The 20,982-nt window shown below is 34.9% G+C and overlaps 1 protein-coding gene across 2 annotated transcripts in view; it reads right to left on the reverse strand.

The window, feature by feature from the left end:
• ADGRB3 (adhesion G protein-coupled receptor B3) overlaps positions 1–20,982 on the reverse strand; it is a 748,566-nt gene that overhangs the window by 18,478 nt on the left and 709,106 nt on the right. For both annotated transcript variants that reach the window (XM_011963584.1, XM_011963583.1), the window contains 3 exons: positions 17,042–17,137; positions 15,526–15,565; positions 9,772–10,415 (listed from right to left, as the gene is read on the reverse strand). In XM_011963584.1, the coding sequence (XP_011818974.1) occupies positions 9,772–10,415; positions 15,526–15,565; positions 17,042–17,137 (780 nt within the window). The remainder of the gene's footprint in view (positions 1–9,771; positions 10,416–15,525; positions 15,566–17,041; positions 17,138–20,982) is intronic.

Consider the following 20,982-nt stretch of genomic DNA (forward strand, 5'->3'; position numbering starts at 1 on the left):
GTCTAGTTACCTTGACATCTTCAAACAACCTCTAGTTTTAATTTCTACCAAATTCTACCCAATCCTCTAAGTTCCAAAGTTCTTCATAAGTCTCACCCACATATTTCTTGTAATTTGATAGTCCTCCATGACAGAAAAGTCCTCATCGCTAGTCCTGAGGAACTAATGTATTTGTTCTAGTTCAGCAAAACAAACTATTCCACAGCCCAGTAAAATGTAGATGTACATGTAAATGTCTCACAGTGTTTCTCTATGACTCCATCTTTGTTACACAGTTTCTGAAATCTAGTTATAGATAAAATGCATTAATAAAATAATGAAGACTGATACACCCAGAAAACAGGATTAAAATGAAATTAATACAATTCATGTGATATGATTTTCATGATATTAGTATAAAGTATTCTTAGCAAACTTTTAGTATGGATTTTTAAAATTTGGAATTTTTTTGATGAGAGAGGGAATGAAACAAGGAGAATTAACAAACAATTAAAGTATGCAATATTCAGGTAGTTGGAAAAATATATAAACCTTTGGGGAAAGTTTTGTTTCATTTTTCCCGTGCTCCCATCCCAAAACCTACAAACTTCGATAATTTAATAGGAAATCATACCCAAGATAGGTAGGAGACTCTAGTCTGCATTTTAACTGTTGAACATTAGGAGAGACAGAAAAGAAGCATTAATGTAGTTTCTTGAAAACTGTGATTAAATTTCCGCAGCTACAGTTAAAATTGTCATGACAAAATCAGAACTTCACTGTATACCTAATCCCCAAACCATGTTTCAGTAGACAAAAGGGGACATGCCAAAAGAAAAGTTTCATGTTTTAAGTGAAAATTTCCTGAAATAATTTTATTTCAGTGAAGCTGTTTAAGACTGAAAATGCAGTCTTTAAGCACAATCAAGGAGAGGGCTAAAAGGAGACTGTTTTACTAAATGAAAACTCAGCATGTTGATCTCACTTTCTTCTTGTCTCCAACAGCATCTCAGCCTTGCCGTGGTGACATCCAGGAAGGAGAAAAGTCTTTGTGAAAGCATTGAGCCCAGTCCTCTTTTGCAGTCTCCCCACCACTATTGTTATCTAACTGTGCTGTGTGAAAACCAGGCTCCAGTGTACTGCACCACACTTTGCTGCAATATGCTAGACTAAATGTCAGTGCTTCAATTCTGCTCGTGTATACCTTGCTTTCTTGGCACTGTGACTAAGCAGGACATTTTTGTCAGTATACATTACGCAAGATTCTTTCTTAATACAGCAAAATTTAAGGCTGGAAACAGTTTTAAGCAATAATTATAAAACATTACTCACGAGCTTTGCATTTTATTTGAAACTTAAATAGTGAAATCTTATGAAAGAGATTTAGAAGCAAGAGCAAAAGACAGGAATCTAGAAGATCACCAGAGATAGATTCTGTTTCTGAGAGCAGGTATGTCAATGTGAAATAGGGAAGGGAAATGGATACACTCAAATAAGTAGACTCTCTCCTATTTAATTTTATTAAAATTAAATTCTAATATAAGGCATAGCATAACTGGCAGTCTTGAAGGATTAGACTAAGGAATGAACAAATCAAACAAACAGATTTTAATCAAAAGAACCTAAAGATGGTGGTGGGATTTGGAGTGGATGCAAAATAAAGCAGTAGAGCCTTAAAAATTGGAGAGTGGGAAAAAAAAATGACAGATTTTTACAGTCCAAGTGAGTTAAAAATGTGTGTAATGTTATTCAGGTTTCCACAATACTGACCAAGTGTTTCAACCTTTTGTTGTTTATATAGCACTTCCACATTTGCACATGCTACTCACCAGTGGGATGGTAAAATAAAATATTATTTATTTTCCTTATTTTATGAATAAGAAAAATTGAAGGTCAGTGGAGTTAAAATGACTTGCCCACTTCACCTGGGTGGTAAGCAAATGAGTTGGGCTCCAAACTCAGGACTTCTGACTCCAAGCCCAGCATTTTATTTACTATCTCTTGCTATCTTCTCAGTAATATAAGAGTGCTATGTTACAGCAAAAATGCCTGTGATGTTTTGCTAATTGTTACCAGACTTAGCAAAAATAACAATAGATGACCCAGTCAGTCCAAGTCTGACTTTCTAAGCAGAAAGCAAGGTCAAGCAGATTAACTTTTCCTTGTCAATTGCATTTTGAAGGAGAAAAAAAAAAACAAAAAACAAAAAACTAGCAATTTGATATTTACATATTTGAGAAAATATCTGTGTTGAGTAAAATAACTTAGAAACTAATATGCAATCATTTATAAGCAATGATATAATAACAAACAGTAGGAGACTTCTCCACCTCCAGACATGACTCTCTCCTTTTTTTTTTTTTTTTGAAATAGTCTTGCTCTGTCACCTAGGCCGGGGTTCAGTGGCACGATCACAGCTCACTGCAGCCTCAACATTCGGGGCTCAAGTGATCCCTCCACCTCAGCCCTCCTAGTAGCTGGGACTACAAATATGTGCCACAACACCTGGCTAAGTTTTTTAATTTTTGTAGAGATAAGATTTTGTCTTGTTGCCTAGAATGATCTTGAACTCCTGGGCTCAAGCAATCCACCTGCCTTGGTCTCTCAAAATGCTGAGATTACAGGCATGAGCCCCATTCCAGCCTTAGTTTATCTAAAAGGGGCATGGGGCATTGGGAAATTGATAGTGTAAAGAAAGAAAAAGAACATTCAATTCTGTTCGGTTTTGGTCTGTTTCCACCCTTGGTATACAAACAGCGTATTGGAAAGTCTTTCAAAGTATTGAAGTTTATTGAAACCCTGACTTGCTTGTTTATTCAAATGTCTTTCTGAGCTCTCTAAAATATTAATTCCAGAGAATAAAGTGGTTAGAAATAATGGTTACGTATGTTTTAAATTAAGAACCAACTGAGAAAAGTGGTCAAGTCATAACAATTTTTCTGATAATCTGATAACTTTTAAAAATGCTACATGTAAATTTAATATAAGCCAGAGACAGGTGATATTGAATTATTTTATGAAGATACAAATCCCTCTGTACCTATATTCCAATTTTCCAAATAACCTAATGTAAATAATCTTTTTTCTCATAGTAGGTAATGGAATCCTTCTATGCTGTTTCCTCTTCCTAATTTCTATACTGTTTCCTCTTCTTAATTTCCCACTTAGAACTCATCCCAACTTGTATTCTATTCTCAATATTCCATTAAAATTCTTCTTGCTGACTGTCTCTGATGAGCTCCATCTGGTCAAATTATAAGGTCAATTTTCTGTCCATCTTATTGGACACTCAGAAGCTTTTGAAAGTTAATCATTTCCTCATTAAAACACTCATGAACTCTCAGTCTTTTTATTTTTCCTCCTTTTACTTGCTGCAGCTTATGCTGAAGTCCCCTTTGTTGGCGCTGTCACATCCTTGCCTTCTAAATGTTGAGTTCCTGGGCTCTCTTCTTTCTCTTATTCTCTTCTGGATATCATAATTCACTCCCATGATTTAGAATACCATCTTTTAAGTTCCAAACATCCTTTATTCCTCCTGCCTTTCCCATGATAGAAAATGCTGGATTTCTAGTCGGTCAAGCCAGAGACTTAGGAGTCACCCTTCCTTCCTTTCTGTCCCTCGTCTTCCACATTCAATCCACCAGCATGTGCCATCTGTTCTGTCTCTGAAATACATCTTGTTCTGCCCACTATTTTCTATCTCCACTTTCACCTCCATGGTCAAAGAAACTGTTATCCCAAAGTTATGGATGAATGGATAGATGGATAGATGAATGCATGGAAAAATCATTGTGACAATCTTTTGCTTAACAGTCCTCATTTGCTTCCATTGCTTTACAAGACTCTGCAAAGTCTGGTCTCTGCTTGCCATTTTAACTTCATCTTAAGGAGTTCAACATTAGCTTTACAGGTATTCTGATCTTATGAGAATATGCTAAAACTCTTTTCTACCTCAGGATCACTGCACTTACAGTTTCTTTTGCCTGAAAAGTTCCCTCAGCTCCTTGCAAGCCACATTACTTCTCAATTTTATTTCTTACAGTAAATGATACTTTCAGATGCTTCCCAGACCACCTTATCTAAAGAAGTCTCTCCCTTTCATTCCATAGTTATTACCCAGTACTGCACACTATTTCATTAATTGCTTTAATGGTTAATTGTCGGTCTCTTCCATAGGGTGTATTCTCCACAGGGGCAAGATCCATTTCTATCTTGATTACATTTATATCCACAGCATCTAGCAGAGGGTATGGCACAATAGGAGACATTCACAAAATTATTGGCAAATGATTAAAGGAGCTGCACGGTAACAGCCAAAGGTATTCAAAAGAACGTGACTTTCTATTTTTGTTTTGTTGTTGTTGCTTTTCTTGGGCATACTCTGAGAGAATTTGTTTAAGCAAGTAGACTAAACACACAACGAAAACCATTATGAGTAGGTCAACTGACAGCTAAGAGAATCAAGACAATTTGCAGGAAGGCAGGCCTATCACTAATAGAAAGGAGAAATTCTTTACGATGATTTAAAAGTGAGAAAATGTACAACAGTATGAAGGTACTCAAAGGAACACTTAGTGAATGTATGCATAGAGGCATTTCTCCACATCTAAGTCTTGTTGAATGATGAATAATTTCTCAAAAGGAATACTTCATTGTTTTTGTTCCTGCAAATTAAGCTGGACAAGACACTAGAAGATTCAGGGCAAGTAATAAATTCCACTGACTAATGAATAGCAATATGACTGCCATTAAAATTTCTATTATAAAGTGAGCAATAAACCTACTTGTAAGGAGAAAGCTCTGGTAGCAAATCCATTAAAAATAGTGGTGGAAATGATATCTGAGAATAATTAATTTTTTAAATGACTTCTATTCAAGCTAATTTTGTTTGTATGCCTGCAAGAGAGACAAAATTCTGTAATCCAGGAGTAAAAGCAAAACAGTAAAAAATGGCAAGTCTTCCTTTCATCAGACTTACATGAGAAGAACATATTAAAAAAAAGTTGTTTCTGCACATGGTCAATTTTATAATGGTTTCTGTTAGTGACAGAGTGCCCTAGTTCCTAAGCGAGGCCATAACATTTTGTCTAATATTCTGAATATTGATTTAACTCAGCATTCAAGCTTCTTTGCAGAAATTCAGGGCATAACGATAATGACATAATAATAACATAATCTTACATCTAAAGTGCTTCTTACAATTTCAAAGGTTTTTCATGTACATTATCTAATTTGAGCCTCACAACAGCAGTAAGGGAGGCACCTGTAATGTGATATTATTGCTAAAATATTTTACCTTTAAAAACCATTATGCTGAGAACTCTATCATTCATGTCCAGAGAAAAACTGATGTATAAAAATTCAGCCTAGAATGGTGTCTCTTTCTGGCCATTACAAATTGAGACAGACTTATTTGGTTTCCAACATAGAGGTAAGCTTATACACAAATAGACAAGCTAGAGCAACAAGACCTTCTATTTTGGATAACAGTTTTGCAATGTACTATCTAACTCTTATAAGTTATTAAGTTTTTTATTGGTAAGAAAAATTAAGGCAAGAACAACAGAAACCACTTAAGGTGTTAACATTTCAGCAAGATGGTCTACAAAAATTCAAATGATAGAAGAACTGAGACAGCACATAGGGGACCATGCAGTAACCGAGGGATTAGCAGAGGAGGTCAGTATACCTCCTAGGCTGGACAGATAAAAGGAGAGGGCAGAGTGACTTAAGCCCATGGGTTGCAGCACCTGGCATATGCTGGAAGCATGTGGGAAGTACACCAGACATACAAGGTGCTCCCAAAAGCATACAGAGTAAGGGAGAAAGATCCCAGGTTTCCCACTTTTCCTCAGCCTCTACTCTCTCACCAGTGCTTTCTGTTGACAGAACCCAGCCAAAAGCCAGTGACTCAAGAACTTGAATTAACCTTGAATGATACAAGGAAAAGAGTGAAGAATGGACCATGTGCTTAACATGTTCAAGATGTGCACATAAGTTGGAAAGACTCTTGGGTGAAAAACCGCTTATTATTTAAATCTAACGTCTACAACCTGCTAAAGTAAATGCCACAGCTTCAATGATTCAGAACAAATACTGACCTGTCTCCATACAATATTACAACTATAATTTTTCAGGAAATAAATAAATAGAAGAATCCAAGGTTTAAATTAGATTTTATAGTCCTCAAGTGCTTGAGAACCATGATACCTCTTTTGTCCCCTCTTGCTCAAAAGCAAAATCTTAGTGTGTTTTTTGTTGTTGCTGTTGCTTTGCTCTATGTATACATCATGTATTCATCACATTTTGTTCATTAATTGAAGGTAAATGACTAAAGTGTTGATGACAATATCATTCTTCTTAACCTTAAGCAAAGCAGTTACAGGATATTTAGGGCTGGAGCCATTGTTGTGAAAAATCTTACTATATTAGTATTGCAATTATTCCATAATTGTGGCAGCTCTATATCTAAAGTTTTCAGAATTGCTTAACAAGTTCATTGGGGAATGACTACAGTTAGAAAGAGAACATATCAGCAGAAGGAAAGCAACAAGGTACTATTAGGCTCAGAGAAAATCTAGATATGTTTTTAATGCCAAGAAACTTCATGAATTTATTAAACTTTTTATACCCACTAATTGGGGGTTAGCTGAACAAACTCCCATGAAGGCTGGAAGCTTTTGTGCTGCCACTGACTTCAGGGTTGGGGAGCCTCCTTCTTTCTTTGTTGCTTCTTGGTTATTTGAACAAATACTTCCACCCACTCACCCACTCGAGTCTTTTTTGGCTTTCTCTTTTCCTCCCTCAACTCTTGTTTCCCCTCCTTTGCACTTTCTATCACATTCTATTCTACTATATTAGTATTGCAATTATTCCCATAATTGTGGCTGCTCTATATCTAAAGTTTTCAGAATTGCTTAACAAGTTCATTTGGGAATGACTACAGTTAGAAAGAGAACATATCTCTCCATGTTATGAGAATATTATTTTTTATTTTTTTATTCTTAATTCCCACATTTTCTGTTTTACCCTCTTCTGTTTCTTCCTTCAGCACTTTCCATGCTGGCAGTTTGTGAAAACGGATTCCTCTGGAGGTAAAATATGAGCATCTTTATATTATATCCTTGAAAGAATCCTGAGGATCTTGGCCATTCTCTGCTGTGCCAGCTGCCCAGGCTGGATGTTCCCTGTGGCTTTAATCTTCCTTCTTACTTAGAGGGAGAAAATACTTAAATTGTTCTATTGCTTAGTCCTCATGTGATCCACATGATTTACCATTTTCACCTTAACATTATCTTCTAAGACTCAAGACACCTCCTGACGACTGTTGATCCCACTCTCTATGTAGATACTGAGGTCATTTTTCTGCTTTTCCTTTATTATTGTCAGAATGCCATCTCCCTCACCAGTTGACCCAGCATATACAATCTAGCAGAGCTGATAATTCTACTTGACAATGCATCATGCTGCTCAAGAAGAAAGCCAGATCAAAAACTTTATCTTCATGAACACAGCCCCGTTTCCAATATGTGTTAGTTATACACTTAAAGGACAAGGGCTTTACCCATTTCATGTCTTTATTCGTCATAAGACCAAATGCCTGTCAAGGACTAGAAAGAATTTAAAGTTACCTTCATGCTACTATTCAGGCTCATTACTGTCTCTTCTGGATGGCATAAAATTGATCAGGACAGAAAGATTCTATTCCTAGGTTTGCTATGAACTTGCTCTATAACCTTGAACAAATGACTCTACTTTGAGGATTATAACAACTTATCCATTGCACGGAGGTGTTGTGAAGATTAATTCCTGTTTTTAAAATGATTTGAGGATCTGCTAATGAAAGATGCTATATAAATGCTAATTTTTATTATTCATTCCCACATCTATATATTCTCTTTCTGCTATCTCATAAAATCATCACCCTAAGCAATTACTATTAAATTCATTTAAAGAATGAAAACGAAGAGCCAAATTTTCATTCTGAATTCCGAATTTCCTTCCTTTTCAAGATGTAAGTCTTGTGATCTCTAAGTCATTTAAATGCAGATCTTTTGGCTGAATCACAGTTATATATAATACACTTAATAATAAGGATACGGAAATTTGGAAAAATTACAAACTGAACAAAGAAGTTCTTGGAAATACAGTCTATTGTTCAAGCACAGATAACCTGTACAATATCAATCCAGCAAAGTTTTCAGGCTTTTAGATGTAAAACATTTTTGTAGCAACCAAAATATTTTCATGCAATTCCATTCAACCCCCTTTAACACATTTAAAAGAGCCATACTAAACAGAAAACTTCCACATAGTCATTATGATTACTTATAATGTTATGTTATTATATGCACACTTCCTGAAAATCCTTTTAAAAACTTCTGTGATTTTTGCATACATATTTTGTGGTTTGTCCTTATGTGGTCATTATTACAAACCTGGTAGTCTCTGGGATATGCAAGTTACAAATAAGGAAACTGCAGCTATTCTGCTAATTCAGGGGGATGAAATATTTTTGTTCAGAAGGGAGCTCCAGTCACCCTGGAGTTGAACTTGGCTTCATTACCCCTATCTATGCCTCTGGTTCTGAAGAATGATTCTGACCTAGAAGCCTTATTCAGTTTGAGGTTGATCCAAAACTTGGGGACTTATCTTAGATTCTATTCACATTACCGTTTATTGTCTGGAATTTTCTCAATCCAGCCGGGAAAACCCTGAAAATTACCCTATTCATCACATTTTTTAAGCCTCTCAGAACACCTTTTCATTTTGACCTAGTGGAAGGTATGGCTTTGGGGAGAAGCATGAAACAATTGCCTCTGGGAACTTTTGGAAGCTTGAACATACAATTATCAGCATAACTCTGATGGAAAGGGCAGGCAACTAATTATAGTGCCTTTGTGTAGATGGTGTTTTATGTAATAATCTATTATACTAAAACAATTGGCAATACATATAAAAGTATGCATGTATTATATCATATATGAATATATATATCAACTGCAGGTTTACAGCTATTTTTCACTGTATAAGCAGGAAAGTTGTGACGAGCTTACTATTTACTTTTGGTGGCCTTATGAAAGCAAAAAGGCCATGTTGTTGGACCTCAGAATCCTGACTTTTGTTAGTATGCTCAGATTACATTCTTCCTGACAATTCACAGTCTAAGACAAAAATTTTAATGGTCATTATTCTGTAAGTTAAGAGCAAAATATTTACTCTGAATAATACTGATCTACTGTAATAATAATTCATTTTTCATCAGTACAATGGTAAAACATTTAGAGAAATGTTCCAATTTTGTAATTTTTAACATTTAGAGAAATGTTCCAATTTAGTAATTTTTAACAGTTACTATTACACAGAAAGTATAGATCTCAGTTTAAGTTTGTAATGCCATGTAGACACTACGCACCAAAAGGACCTGCGGTACCTGAGAAACATCAGAAGAATCCTCTGCTTTTTATTTATTTTATTTTATTTTTTATGAGTGCCTAACTTAGTTCCCATGATGACAGAATTATGACTGATTAGTATCTTTTTAAATATAATAGTTTCTTTTTTAAATATTATCTTGAATAAGGGGATTATAATGCACTACTGAGAAAACCCTGAATTGTGACTGAATCTCAATAGCCAGAAATTTTCATGATACATAACTGCAAAAGTGGATGTGAATTTTCTCTTCCAACACCAGTGTCACATCAATCAGTCAACCAATCAATCAATATCTCTATCTATATCTATTCACGTTTCAACTATCAAGGAAAAATTTAATCTTCTGTGGCTCACCTCTAAAGAACTCATTGATATCGTTGATCCAGTTTCACTTCTTGATAGTCCTGCATTATCATCCAACTCAGAGGCCATGAAATTCTTCACAGCTGTGCGAGGTTCAAAGGGCAAATTCTGCATATGTTCCTGGGGTGCGAGATGTTGCTCTAAGTTCATATTGAACTGGTCCATTACAGGGGGATTCATATTGAATTCAGGGTTTACTTTGTAGTGCAATAGCCTTTCATGCGGCAAGGTTTCCATGCCAATATTCATTTTGCTTTCTTCTTTCATTGAAGGTTGGTTATTTACAGAACTTCTGGGCATCACAATATAGTCACTTTCCATCATTCTTTCTTGAGGGTGGACTATGTCCATGTCAGCCCCTCTCAAATTATCATCCGTACATAAGTACACAGTTCTCCGCAATTCACTATTTTCCTTTTTCAAACATGGATTGCTAAGCTCATTCATACTCATGGGCATGTGCAGACCTGTGGGTTGCTGGATGATGACTTTGGAAATGACATTTCCAGGCAATGTTGAATAGCTTAGCCCTTCAGGGTTTGTTCCCTTTTCTTCTTCATCATCATTTAGAGAAATCCTAGACAGTGTTCCTGTTATTGTGGCTGCTCGGCAAGGACCAATATCCTTATGAAGAACTGTGAGTAGGAATGTAAAAGTTGAAGAAAGAGAGTTAATGTGTGTTTATTTTTCATTATTATATTATGTTGTCTCTCTTTCTACTAAACAATTTTCTTGTTATTAAATATATATTATTTGATAGATATGTTATTTAAAAATATACATATCAATTTGTTTGTACATGGTCCAGAGATTACTCAATCACTCTTTACTGATTCTGTTATGCTCTCATAGAGCTCAGGGAGCCCATAGCTAAAGCATATCTGAAAGCTGATTAATGGGCTTTCAAAAATCTTAGTACCCTGTCCTTAAACAACTCCAAATAACTTTCCAGGGAAATAGGATATTACCAGAGAAGTTTTCTCCATCAATCTGCTCCAAAGGATTTTTGTAAAATTATGAATATTTTCATACAAATTTGATTTTTTTCTTAATGACTTTCCCTCTAAACTGTTCTAGAAGTTATGCTCATTAAAATGCTTCTTGAAGGGATAATTAATGGGAACTTCATCCTACCGGATCAGAAATCCCTCCAAAAATGATGCATATTGAAAATTAATGAGGATTTTTTCATTGAAGTCCATATGGTCAAGGTGGATACAATATTCAAAAGTATTTATCATATTCAGTTTTATATAGAAGAAAGAAAATTTAAAAATTAATCTATATGCTGGAACGCCCCTTTGAGAATATTAAAACTGCCAACTGAGTTTAAGAAAAAAAAACTTTATGAACCTCCAAAATCTTTGTTCCACTTTAAGCCTAAAAATAATGATTTAGGAGAAAAAAATTTATGATAACTTGTAGTATGAAAATGAACAAAACAAAAATGCACACCAAACCAAACAAAAACAATCAACAAAAGAGTAAATAATTCTTTATTAAAATATATATATTTTTTCCTCTTTTTGCCTCTGTATAAAAAGAAAGACACCTTCTGGGGATAACAGGGCAGAATAACACAAAGCATGCTTAGTTATGAACAATTGTCAGTTTTGAGGATACAAATGAATAAAATTCTGAAGACTTGTTATTGTAACTTTGGAATTGAAAGCATACAGAATAGCATTGTGTGAAGTTGGTTCAACATGCACATCTGGTGTTAACCTACCTACAAAGTAAAGCAATCATCATTTAAAATTTCATTAGGCATAGATGACTGTAAAAATCTGGTTTATTGTCTCCTCATAAAAAGTTTCAGATATACTGATTTTTTTCCATTATTATCCAGTTTTCAAATAGAATCATAATTATTATGCATTAAAGCAGAGGTTGAAAAACAGATTATAAATGTCTTTCCCTGCTACATAGAAACAAGACTTTAAAATTATTTCAAAACATGAATCATTGATGTAATATCTGTTATCTTGAAAGATACTGTATCTAGTTATTGTATTATTGTCTCTTTATCTTAGGCAGTAAAAATCATGTTAAATTTACATCTTTTTAAAAATTAACAATCTGGTTGTGCCTTTTTGTGTATTTAACTGTTATACATCATAAAAAGTAGAAAAATTCAGTTTTAAAAAGTTTTTTCCAAACCTCTAAAAATAATAGATCAATAATGAATTCTAATTTCCAGGAGTAATGATACATGACAATACTAAGGGGCAAAGTATGCTAAATTTAATGATATTGTAATGATTTATTGATACTGTAAATAAATACTTTTAAAAAAACTCCAAATTCAGTGAGGGACACTTCTAACCCTTAATTGTATATAGAAATAATTCCAAAATTTATAGCAGTAAAATTTAAACATGAGTTATGGGAACCTATCTTATTTCATTAAAATATATAAATAACTTTAAACTTTTATTTAAAAACTATAAAGGAAGCATTGGCACTGTGTATTGACTTTATAATTTAAATTTGTACAAGATACATTAAGCTTTGTACAAATTTAATATGATTTATAGTTATAGCCAATGCAAATCAAGTGATATAGCTGTGTTTGCTGAAAATTTATATTATATATATGCACACATAATATATAAAGAAAGATAATTCTTCTTACGCAGTAGTGGCTGCTCTGTATGAGAGAAATGCCTGCCTCTTAGAGTTACCTAAAATGTATATCCAAGTTTTAAATATGCAGCATAAACAAATCATACCGCCTACACATGAAAGCATGATGTTAAAGTGATGGGACTTTTGAGAGAAATTAATCAAGTAGTGAAACACAAACTCCAAACAAAATATAAAGCAACTGAATATTTGGCATGATCAGATAGAAACGCTGCCATGTAAGGAAGTGAATTTCACCTCATTATAAAGAAAGATTATTCAGAGTTCATGAATATGCTTCAACATAGGCAGACATCTCTAGATAAACTGAGAAGAAAGCTCCTAATGGGCTCAACTGAAAAGGGCACCAATAACAGATGAAAACATTAGAAAAAATATTTGCTAATAAAATAATGGTACTGGCCTGTATTAGGGATGCTGAATCCCAGCATACAATGAGGCCTGGAAAAATCTATAACTTAATGAAGGAGAACAAGATAAATACTGCAGAGATGAGATCACAGCTTAAGGAGGATGGTCTAATACAGTGGTACTCAAATTTTAGCATGCATCAAAATTATCTGGATGTCTTATAACTAGTTCCTATACCCCAACCTCCAGTTTCAGACCCTGGGTTAGGGTCTCAAAATGTACATTGCTAAGAAGTTCTCAGGTGATGCTAACACTGATGGTCTAGGGACCACTCTTTGACAACCACTGGTTTAATGTTACAGCTGTTAAAGGAGAGACAAAACTGTCTGCTCTTACACTGCTTCTCTTTCAAGGAGAAGTGTAATGAGTATACCAAATGAGGCTGAAAAAAACAACACTGAAGGTGAAAGATTAGGAATTAAATGAATACTTATTCATTGTAAATAAATTTAAGCTTCTAAACCCAGACAAATCACATTCCATCTTGGAACACAGGTGTGGAAATCTCTCTCTCTCTCTCTCCCCCTCCCCCGCCTTCTTCCTCCACAAACACACTTCTGTTACTATAATCACCATGGCTAGTGATTTTTGAGAAATTATGGCAGGTGGATGGAGCAAAGTGACAATATTGTATCAATTATCCAAAAAAGGAAAATGATCAATTCTGGAAACCAAGCACTAGTGAGACTGTGTCCTGGCAATATTTTGTTAGATTTTCAACAGGAAATGGTGATTTCTAATGCCCAGCTCTGGTCCACTATGGGTTGCCAAATCATGATAGTTATCTTACTGCTCTGCTATGACCATACTCTACATACAGTATTTAGATTAAATCCAGGAACGAGAATATGGGATTAGTCTCTCATATTCTTGTGATCATGACAAGATCTGAGACTCTGCACAGATGTTTAATGGTTTTGAGTTGAATCTGAAAACTCCATGTAGAGGAAGTCTGCTGGCAGATAGGGGGTACCTTACTGAATATAGCAGGTTTCTCTGCTAGGTTTCATGACATTCAACTCTTTTAACTACAGTTTGAATGAAGACTTAGAAAGTATTCTTATCAAACTTTTAGTCACCAAACAATGGAAATGGATAGTATGCTAACCTGAAATTAGTAAAATAATAGCAAATAGACATAAATGCAGAGGCCAAATTTCTTTTTCAAGGAAAACATACCAAAAACAAAACCTTTACATAATAGACTGGGGAAGCCCTGACAACTCCTACAAAAAGTCTTAGGAATTTCAGGTAAGTTGACACTAGTACTGAAATAGAAATCATACACAAATGTGTATAACATTAATACAAATAAAGAGCCCACTGTGATAAATGTTGGGTGAACATGTATATATTTGGGCACCATAATTTAAAATTATTGATAAATTGGAGGCTACCTTGGGTATCGTGCCTCAGAGAATGCTACAAGAAATGAATGATGAAATAAGACTTGTTTAATCTAAAGAAAAAATACTTGGATTGGGCTAAATGATAATTGCTTTAAGGCAGTTGGATATTTAGATGAAGTAGATACCCACTGTTGTTTTAAAAGGCAGCAGCAAGATCAACAAATAAAAGGTAAAATGAGGCATATTCTGTTCCTACGTAGGACCATATTCCAACAATTGGAACTATCCCTCAAAACTGAACATATAATTCCCTTTAAAACTATTGAGCCATCTACTCTGGTGAGAATTTAGCCACAGGCTGGGAAATTATGGCATACAAGCCCTCTAAACAGGACGTGCTGCAGAGTTTCTCTTGATTCTTTGTAAACTTAAAACCACAACAAACTTAACACACATACAGACAATGCAATTTCATCTTTACAATAACCCATATTCCATACATGATAAAATAGAGGCACAGAGAGGTTAAATTGACTGGCCTTACATTCAAAAACCATTACTTGGTGGAATGGAAACCTTATGTCTCCATGTGAAAGTTCTTCTGCTGTCATGGTGTTTCCAATAAACCATTCTTAGTTTTTCTCTCATTTCTCTTGTTCGTTCTCTGGCTCTCTCTCTCTCTCTCTCCCCCTCCCCCGCCTTCTTCCTCCACAAACACACTTCTGTTACTATAATCCTTCCATTTTAAAGATTCTGTTTATTCATACACATAAATATGGAGACAAAAGTGACTCCATCTTGAATGTTAATCCACCATTTTGACTTCTGAATAACCCCAGTCCTATGAATGCCTTCTGATTCTTACTTTATTTACTGTACTTAATGTAAGAACATGTACTCATTACAAATTCTGCCTTTAGATCAAAGCAACCTTGATGTTATTGTACAAATTATAGGCTGTGAGGCTCATAGCACTCTTGCCTATTCTGGAGGGTTGCCTTTAATTGTCTATACAGCATGTATCCCCTTTCCCTATGGTATATAAACCCTGTGTCTGAAGAGTAACTGTGTGGGGATCTATCTGTCTTGCTGCTGCCCAAGACTACACTCCTGTCTGTAAGTTCCCTAATATCCTCCCTAATTTAACCAACAACTGGATTTTTCTGCCTCGTTCTTTGGTGTCTCAGCTCCTTTGGCATTTGGGGGCTGCTTTACATATACAGCCCTTTCACAGAACAATATGTGATGTGTAAACCACAGTATTTTCTTTAAAATTAAAATCTATAGAAATGATGTAACATCCCTACTGATTAGATTTTCAAAATCTAAATATGCTTACCTGATCGACAAGCAATGTCTACATCCTTTTCAAAGTCTGTCTGTAACAAGAAATAAGAAGACATATAACTATCATTTAATGAAGACCTCAAGTGTCTTTTACTAATCAGATTATCTGAAGTTTACAGATATCTAAGTTGGCAGCACAAGTTTATTGTTTTGTGCCTAGGAAGTTTCTCTAGGTATAATTAGATTGTTTTCAACAGTGTTTCCTAGAGCCCAAATATTAAATAAAATCAAAGGAAACATACCATACAATTTTAATAAGACAATACAATACCCAGTATCATCTTCAGTCTGGAAACTGGTAACCATATATTAGAAGGATAGAATTTTAAGGCAATTCTCTAACCATAATAAAGACATCAGACTGTGAATTATTATGAATATACTGAAATAATTATGTTTGTTATTGGTATTTTTAAACATTCAATTTGAATATATTGCTTGTAATGTAACATCTTATAATCCAGCTTTGTCAAACTAGGTTAAACTAGGCTCAAAGTAGATTCTTCTAATGATTCAAATGTGGCAAAAAGCTTTCAGGTTTAGGACTTAAAATTGAAGATTAAACCATACTCATCTGTTCGAGAACCTTCTGGGGTTTAGTTGTGACCTCATATTTTCCTAAAACTTTTATTTTAAACGAATCAATTAATTTTTGAAATGATAAAATTTCCTTATCTTAATCAGGGTCTTCCAATCAAATGCCTTTCCCTATTAATATTTTAAATCAGAGATTTTGGTTATCTATTTGTTTTTAGTAAGGAGTTGATTATTTGCAAAGTCTTAGTTACTAATGTATCATCTAGCTTATCATTGTTGCCTGGTTCAAAAAAGTTAATAAATCGAATATACTGTAAAAATAAAACTTTCCTATTTAATTCCTGCTTTAAATGACACAGTTTAAATATCATCTTATTTCTAAAATACATCAAAGTGGTTATACCTATAGTACACTTTGATTCCAATAATAGCCAGAGCTCCCATACAATAACTGACCTTTCACTAAAAGGGTGGCTACTCCTTACGCTTTAGGACAGTGGTTCTCATCTTAGGCTGCATACTGGAATCACCAATACCTAGGTCCCACTCCCAAGATTTTGATTTTATTTGGTCTGTGGCATGGCTCCCCTGATGATTCCAATGTTTCACTAGGGGCAAGAACCACTGCTTTAAGACTAGAAGTGCAGGTTCACAGTGTTCTGATCTGTAAAAGACATCCACAGGCTCCTACGCACAAATCATTAGCCCTAATTGTATGCAAGGAGGAACATACTCTGCAGTGTTGCATAGGACTGCCACACTCAACACCCCAGGGAACCAACAACATGTCCTGGACTCTGAAGCCATCTGGAGATGACGCTTATGTGGTACCAGAGTTTGCAGTCTATTAATGAACTGAAGCCAAAGTCAATCAAAGTGAGATTTTTACACTATTTTACTAACAAGGAATTCTTCTATTCCCTTGAGAAATCATGACTTAATTAACAAGCAGTGGAAAAATAAAAACTCACCATGATTTGAGCATGTCCATTAGGAAAAGAACTTGAAGAGTCTGCATTGATGGGATCCTGACAGTTTCTCAATCGGCATCTAAATGCATCCTGAACCTGTGGGGAGGGGGAACACATTACTTTTCTTCTCTCTTAGTAATGACAAGATATTATCTATATTGGCAATCAACTCTGAGGCAGTGGTTATCATTGATTTTACAATCTTACACTGATTTTGTTTACTTCTTTGTTAAAAGAAATTATTATTATTATTATTATTGTTGTTGTTGTTGTTGTTGTTATTACTATTATTTTTTGAGATGGAGTTTCACTCTTGTTGCCCAGGCTGGAGTGTAATGGTGCGATCTTGGCTTACTGCAACCTTTGCCTCCCGAGTTCAAGCGATTTTCCTGCCTCAGCCTCTCAAGTAGCTGGGATCACAGGCATGCGCCACCACGCCCAGCTAATCTTGTATTTTTAGTAGAGATGGGGTTTCTCCATGTTGGTCAGGCTGGTCTCGAACTCCCGACCTCAGGTGATCCACCCACCTCGGCCCCCCAAAGTGCTGGGATTACAGGCATGAGCCACCGTGCCCTGCCTTGTTTACTTTTTAATACAAATGCTGGTGTACCTGGACTTTTGCTGTATGCCAAGGAAATTTATTGCTTACCATAACCTATAGAGGGAAATGCTGGGAACTCCTTAGCTATCAAAATAGCTATATCTGTTCAACACTAATAATTCTTGCCAGAAGGCAGATTTATTCCACTGTTGCAAATAATATGTGTGTCTTTTAAGGGGATTTACTATTTGGTATGGCATAATCTTCCTAACAGCTTTAAATATTGTGAAAAATGAGATTATTCAATGATCTTTTGACAGAAATTGATTTGGGATGTTTCTTTTTATGTCTCATGTAAGAAATCTTTGAGTAGACTATCTCTTGTCTCCCTTTGTGCCCTGATATAAAAACAAAACACAATTAAACAAAAGGGAAACAAAACAGCACTACTTCTGGTGGACTGACTTGCCAATAAAAAGTCACTTTGCAAAGCCAAACTTCCTTAATATCCATTTATAATCAAATTCTGAAGAAAGAACAAACATATCTCATGAAAGTTCTAGGAACATTACATTAATTCTTTTATTAAAAAAGAAGTGAAGGAACATGAATAGCTGAGAAGCAAACATAAAGAGCAATCAATAGTTATTCTCTTCCTACAGTGTCTCAGCATCAGCCTGTTCTTTCCAATTCGAGAGGTTCATCAAGCTCCCCAGGAGCTGTTGATGGACATCTTTACAGGTAGCTACCTATCCCAAGTCAATGTCATTTCACTACTTTGTTTTTCTAACTTCATATTATTGACATTCTCTTTCTTGTTTATTACACTCTGTTTTGTTGGATTAAAAAACAAAGCATAGATGATGTTATATTTTCCTATTTTACTGATGCACCATTATGGGGACTACTAAGGTTAATATAGAGAGGTTTTCATTTTTGAGAAGCCCTGATATAAGATCTCTTGTCACCATTTTGATGTGAGATATTCAGATATACCTGTTGGCCAGGAAACAAAACAAAACAAAACTGAGCCTATTATGTTGTTTTCAGCTTCCTCCTTGTCCTCTCACCTATGTCATAGTCATTAGTAGCCTCTTTCCAAAATTGTCACATTGCAGGATTTGGAAACTGACACCAAGTCTAGTCACAACCAAAGATTGGCCAACTGGCCCAATAATGAGACCTCTGTCCACTTCTATTTCTCCACCTCCAGTTCTAATCCTACTGATGCAGCCATAATGTCTGTGAAATGAAGGAATGGGGATAGACTCAGTGTTCTCTGATCTGTCTTCCATTCTATTACTCTAACATTTCTAAATCTAGAATTTCTTTGAAAAAGAATGCATTACCTGACACCCAGCAAGGTAATTTCTTATTTCCTTTTTCAAACACATCAGTTAAAGTACAGATGTAGTGAAATCTAGTCTGATCATCTTTTCCTGAAGAACTGAATAAATATTTAGAACTAAATCATCTAGCTTTTCCTAGTAAAGGAGACACAACCAGGACAAAATTAGATTTATCAGATGCGAAGGCTTTTAAGCTTCTCCTTTTTAGATTAAGAAGTTGTTGTATGTTTTAAAGAGAGACATTAGTAAACAAAAATTGGTAATGAGTCTAGTATTTGTCAGATTATTACTTTTTCTATTATGCAGACATTTGATTTGGGGAAACCACTAAGAAAGTATATCTGTTTTTACAAAAATTCCTAGAAACCAATGTCAGAAAAATAGGTACATATTAATTTTCTGTTTGCGCCTCAAGGCAACTATTAAAGAAACACATTTTACAAAGGAAGATAAACTATGTTAGCAATGGTGCCTTCTGGGAGCTTGTCTCATGAAGGTTTCTATCAAATATATTTCTAGATCAGCATATATAAAATGAGAAACATTTTGGTAATACCAGAGATTAATTCGAATGGTCCTTGTAACCACTCCCAATTTTCAGACCTTCAAAGCATAGTTGCCAATATTTTTGATTGACTATAAAATATGGAAATATAATTTCTGTAGGTTTCTCTTCAAAATCAACTCTTAGTTGCTTAAAGGAGATGTAAAAGAAATCCAAGTCTTTTCAGAACACACGCACGTATAAAATCAATACCTTCCACTACCAAACTCCCACATAGGACGATAGATTAAGGGCATTTGTACACCGAACGATGGTGTCAGCTTCATGAACCATTAAACGCTACTCAGAAGAAATATAAATCAAAAAAGAATAAATATTCTCCAGTAAATTCAAGGTTATTTTAATGGTCATATAAATGTCACAATTTAAGTGCTGGATTCTCTGCCACTTTTAGTGCCTCTGACACCCCTAATTTGGAAGGATTTGCAGAAAAAATTCTACTTGATTCTAAATGCTCCATTTTATTTATTTTTTTAATCTTAAAAATGTATCTAGGGGGCAGGGTGTGGTGGCTCATGCCTGTAATTCCAGCACTTTGGGAGGCAAGGTGGGCAGAACACGAGGTCAGGAGTTCGAGACCATCCTGGTGAACATGGCAAAACTCTGTCTCTACTAAGAAAATAAACAAATTAGCAGGGTGTGGTGGTGGGTGCCTGTAATCCCAGCTACTTGGGAGGCTGAGGGAGGAGAATTGCTTAAACTCAGGAGGTGGAGGTTGCAGTGAGCTGAAATTGTGCCATTGTACTCCAGCCTGGGTGACAAGAGCAAGACTCGGTCTCAAAAAAAAAAAAAAAGTATCTAGCGAATCTGGATGCATTAGTCTTAAATATTTGTCCAACACTGTCAGGAAAGAATGATTAGATTTCATAGTGCATACTTCTTATCACAGAAGAGAATACTTCAGGCAAGATGGTATCTGGAAAAAGCATTCACAGCTCTTTGAATGCATTTGGATAATTAATTGAATTTTGTATCTGGTCAACTGAGAGAGGCTTGATTTTGGTGAACTGATGTGAATTGTGCTGATGAGGAATAATTGAATTTTTGTAAAAAGCAAGTCTATATTTCAAACAAGCAAAAAACACACACACACAAATAAAATAAGACAGAATCTAGATATTGCTTTCTCAACCAGAATATTAAAATATGCTGTATCAATAGTCATATTTGTAATGCCTGGCAATAATATTACTCTTTGACTTACCATTTGGAAAATCACTTAATTTAGGTAACAACTAAATTTAAGATTAATTAGATATTAAAATCATTGCATCTTTGAGTTCTTGTGAAATTAACATTAAAAAATTACTTGATACCAGCAAATGCAATTTTTTACTAAATCTATAGGAAACCATTTAATATTTAAGATAAATTATGGCACAGTTAAAATCTAGACTTCAAAGTTTTCTTCTTTTTATAATAATCTGTAATAGATCTTTCACCTGAATTGATAGGCAGAGGGTCAAATATCTGCAGGAGTAGCAAA

Source organism: Colobus angolensis, unplaced genomic scaffold (genome assembly GCF_000951035.1).
Source record: "Colobus angolensis palliatus isolate OR3802 unplaced genomic scaffold, Cang.pa_1.0 Scaffold613, whole genome shotgun sequence".
In the NCBI taxonomy this organism is placed as follows: Eukaryota; Metazoa; Chordata; class Mammalia; order Primates; family Cercopithecidae; genus Colobus; species Colobus angolensis.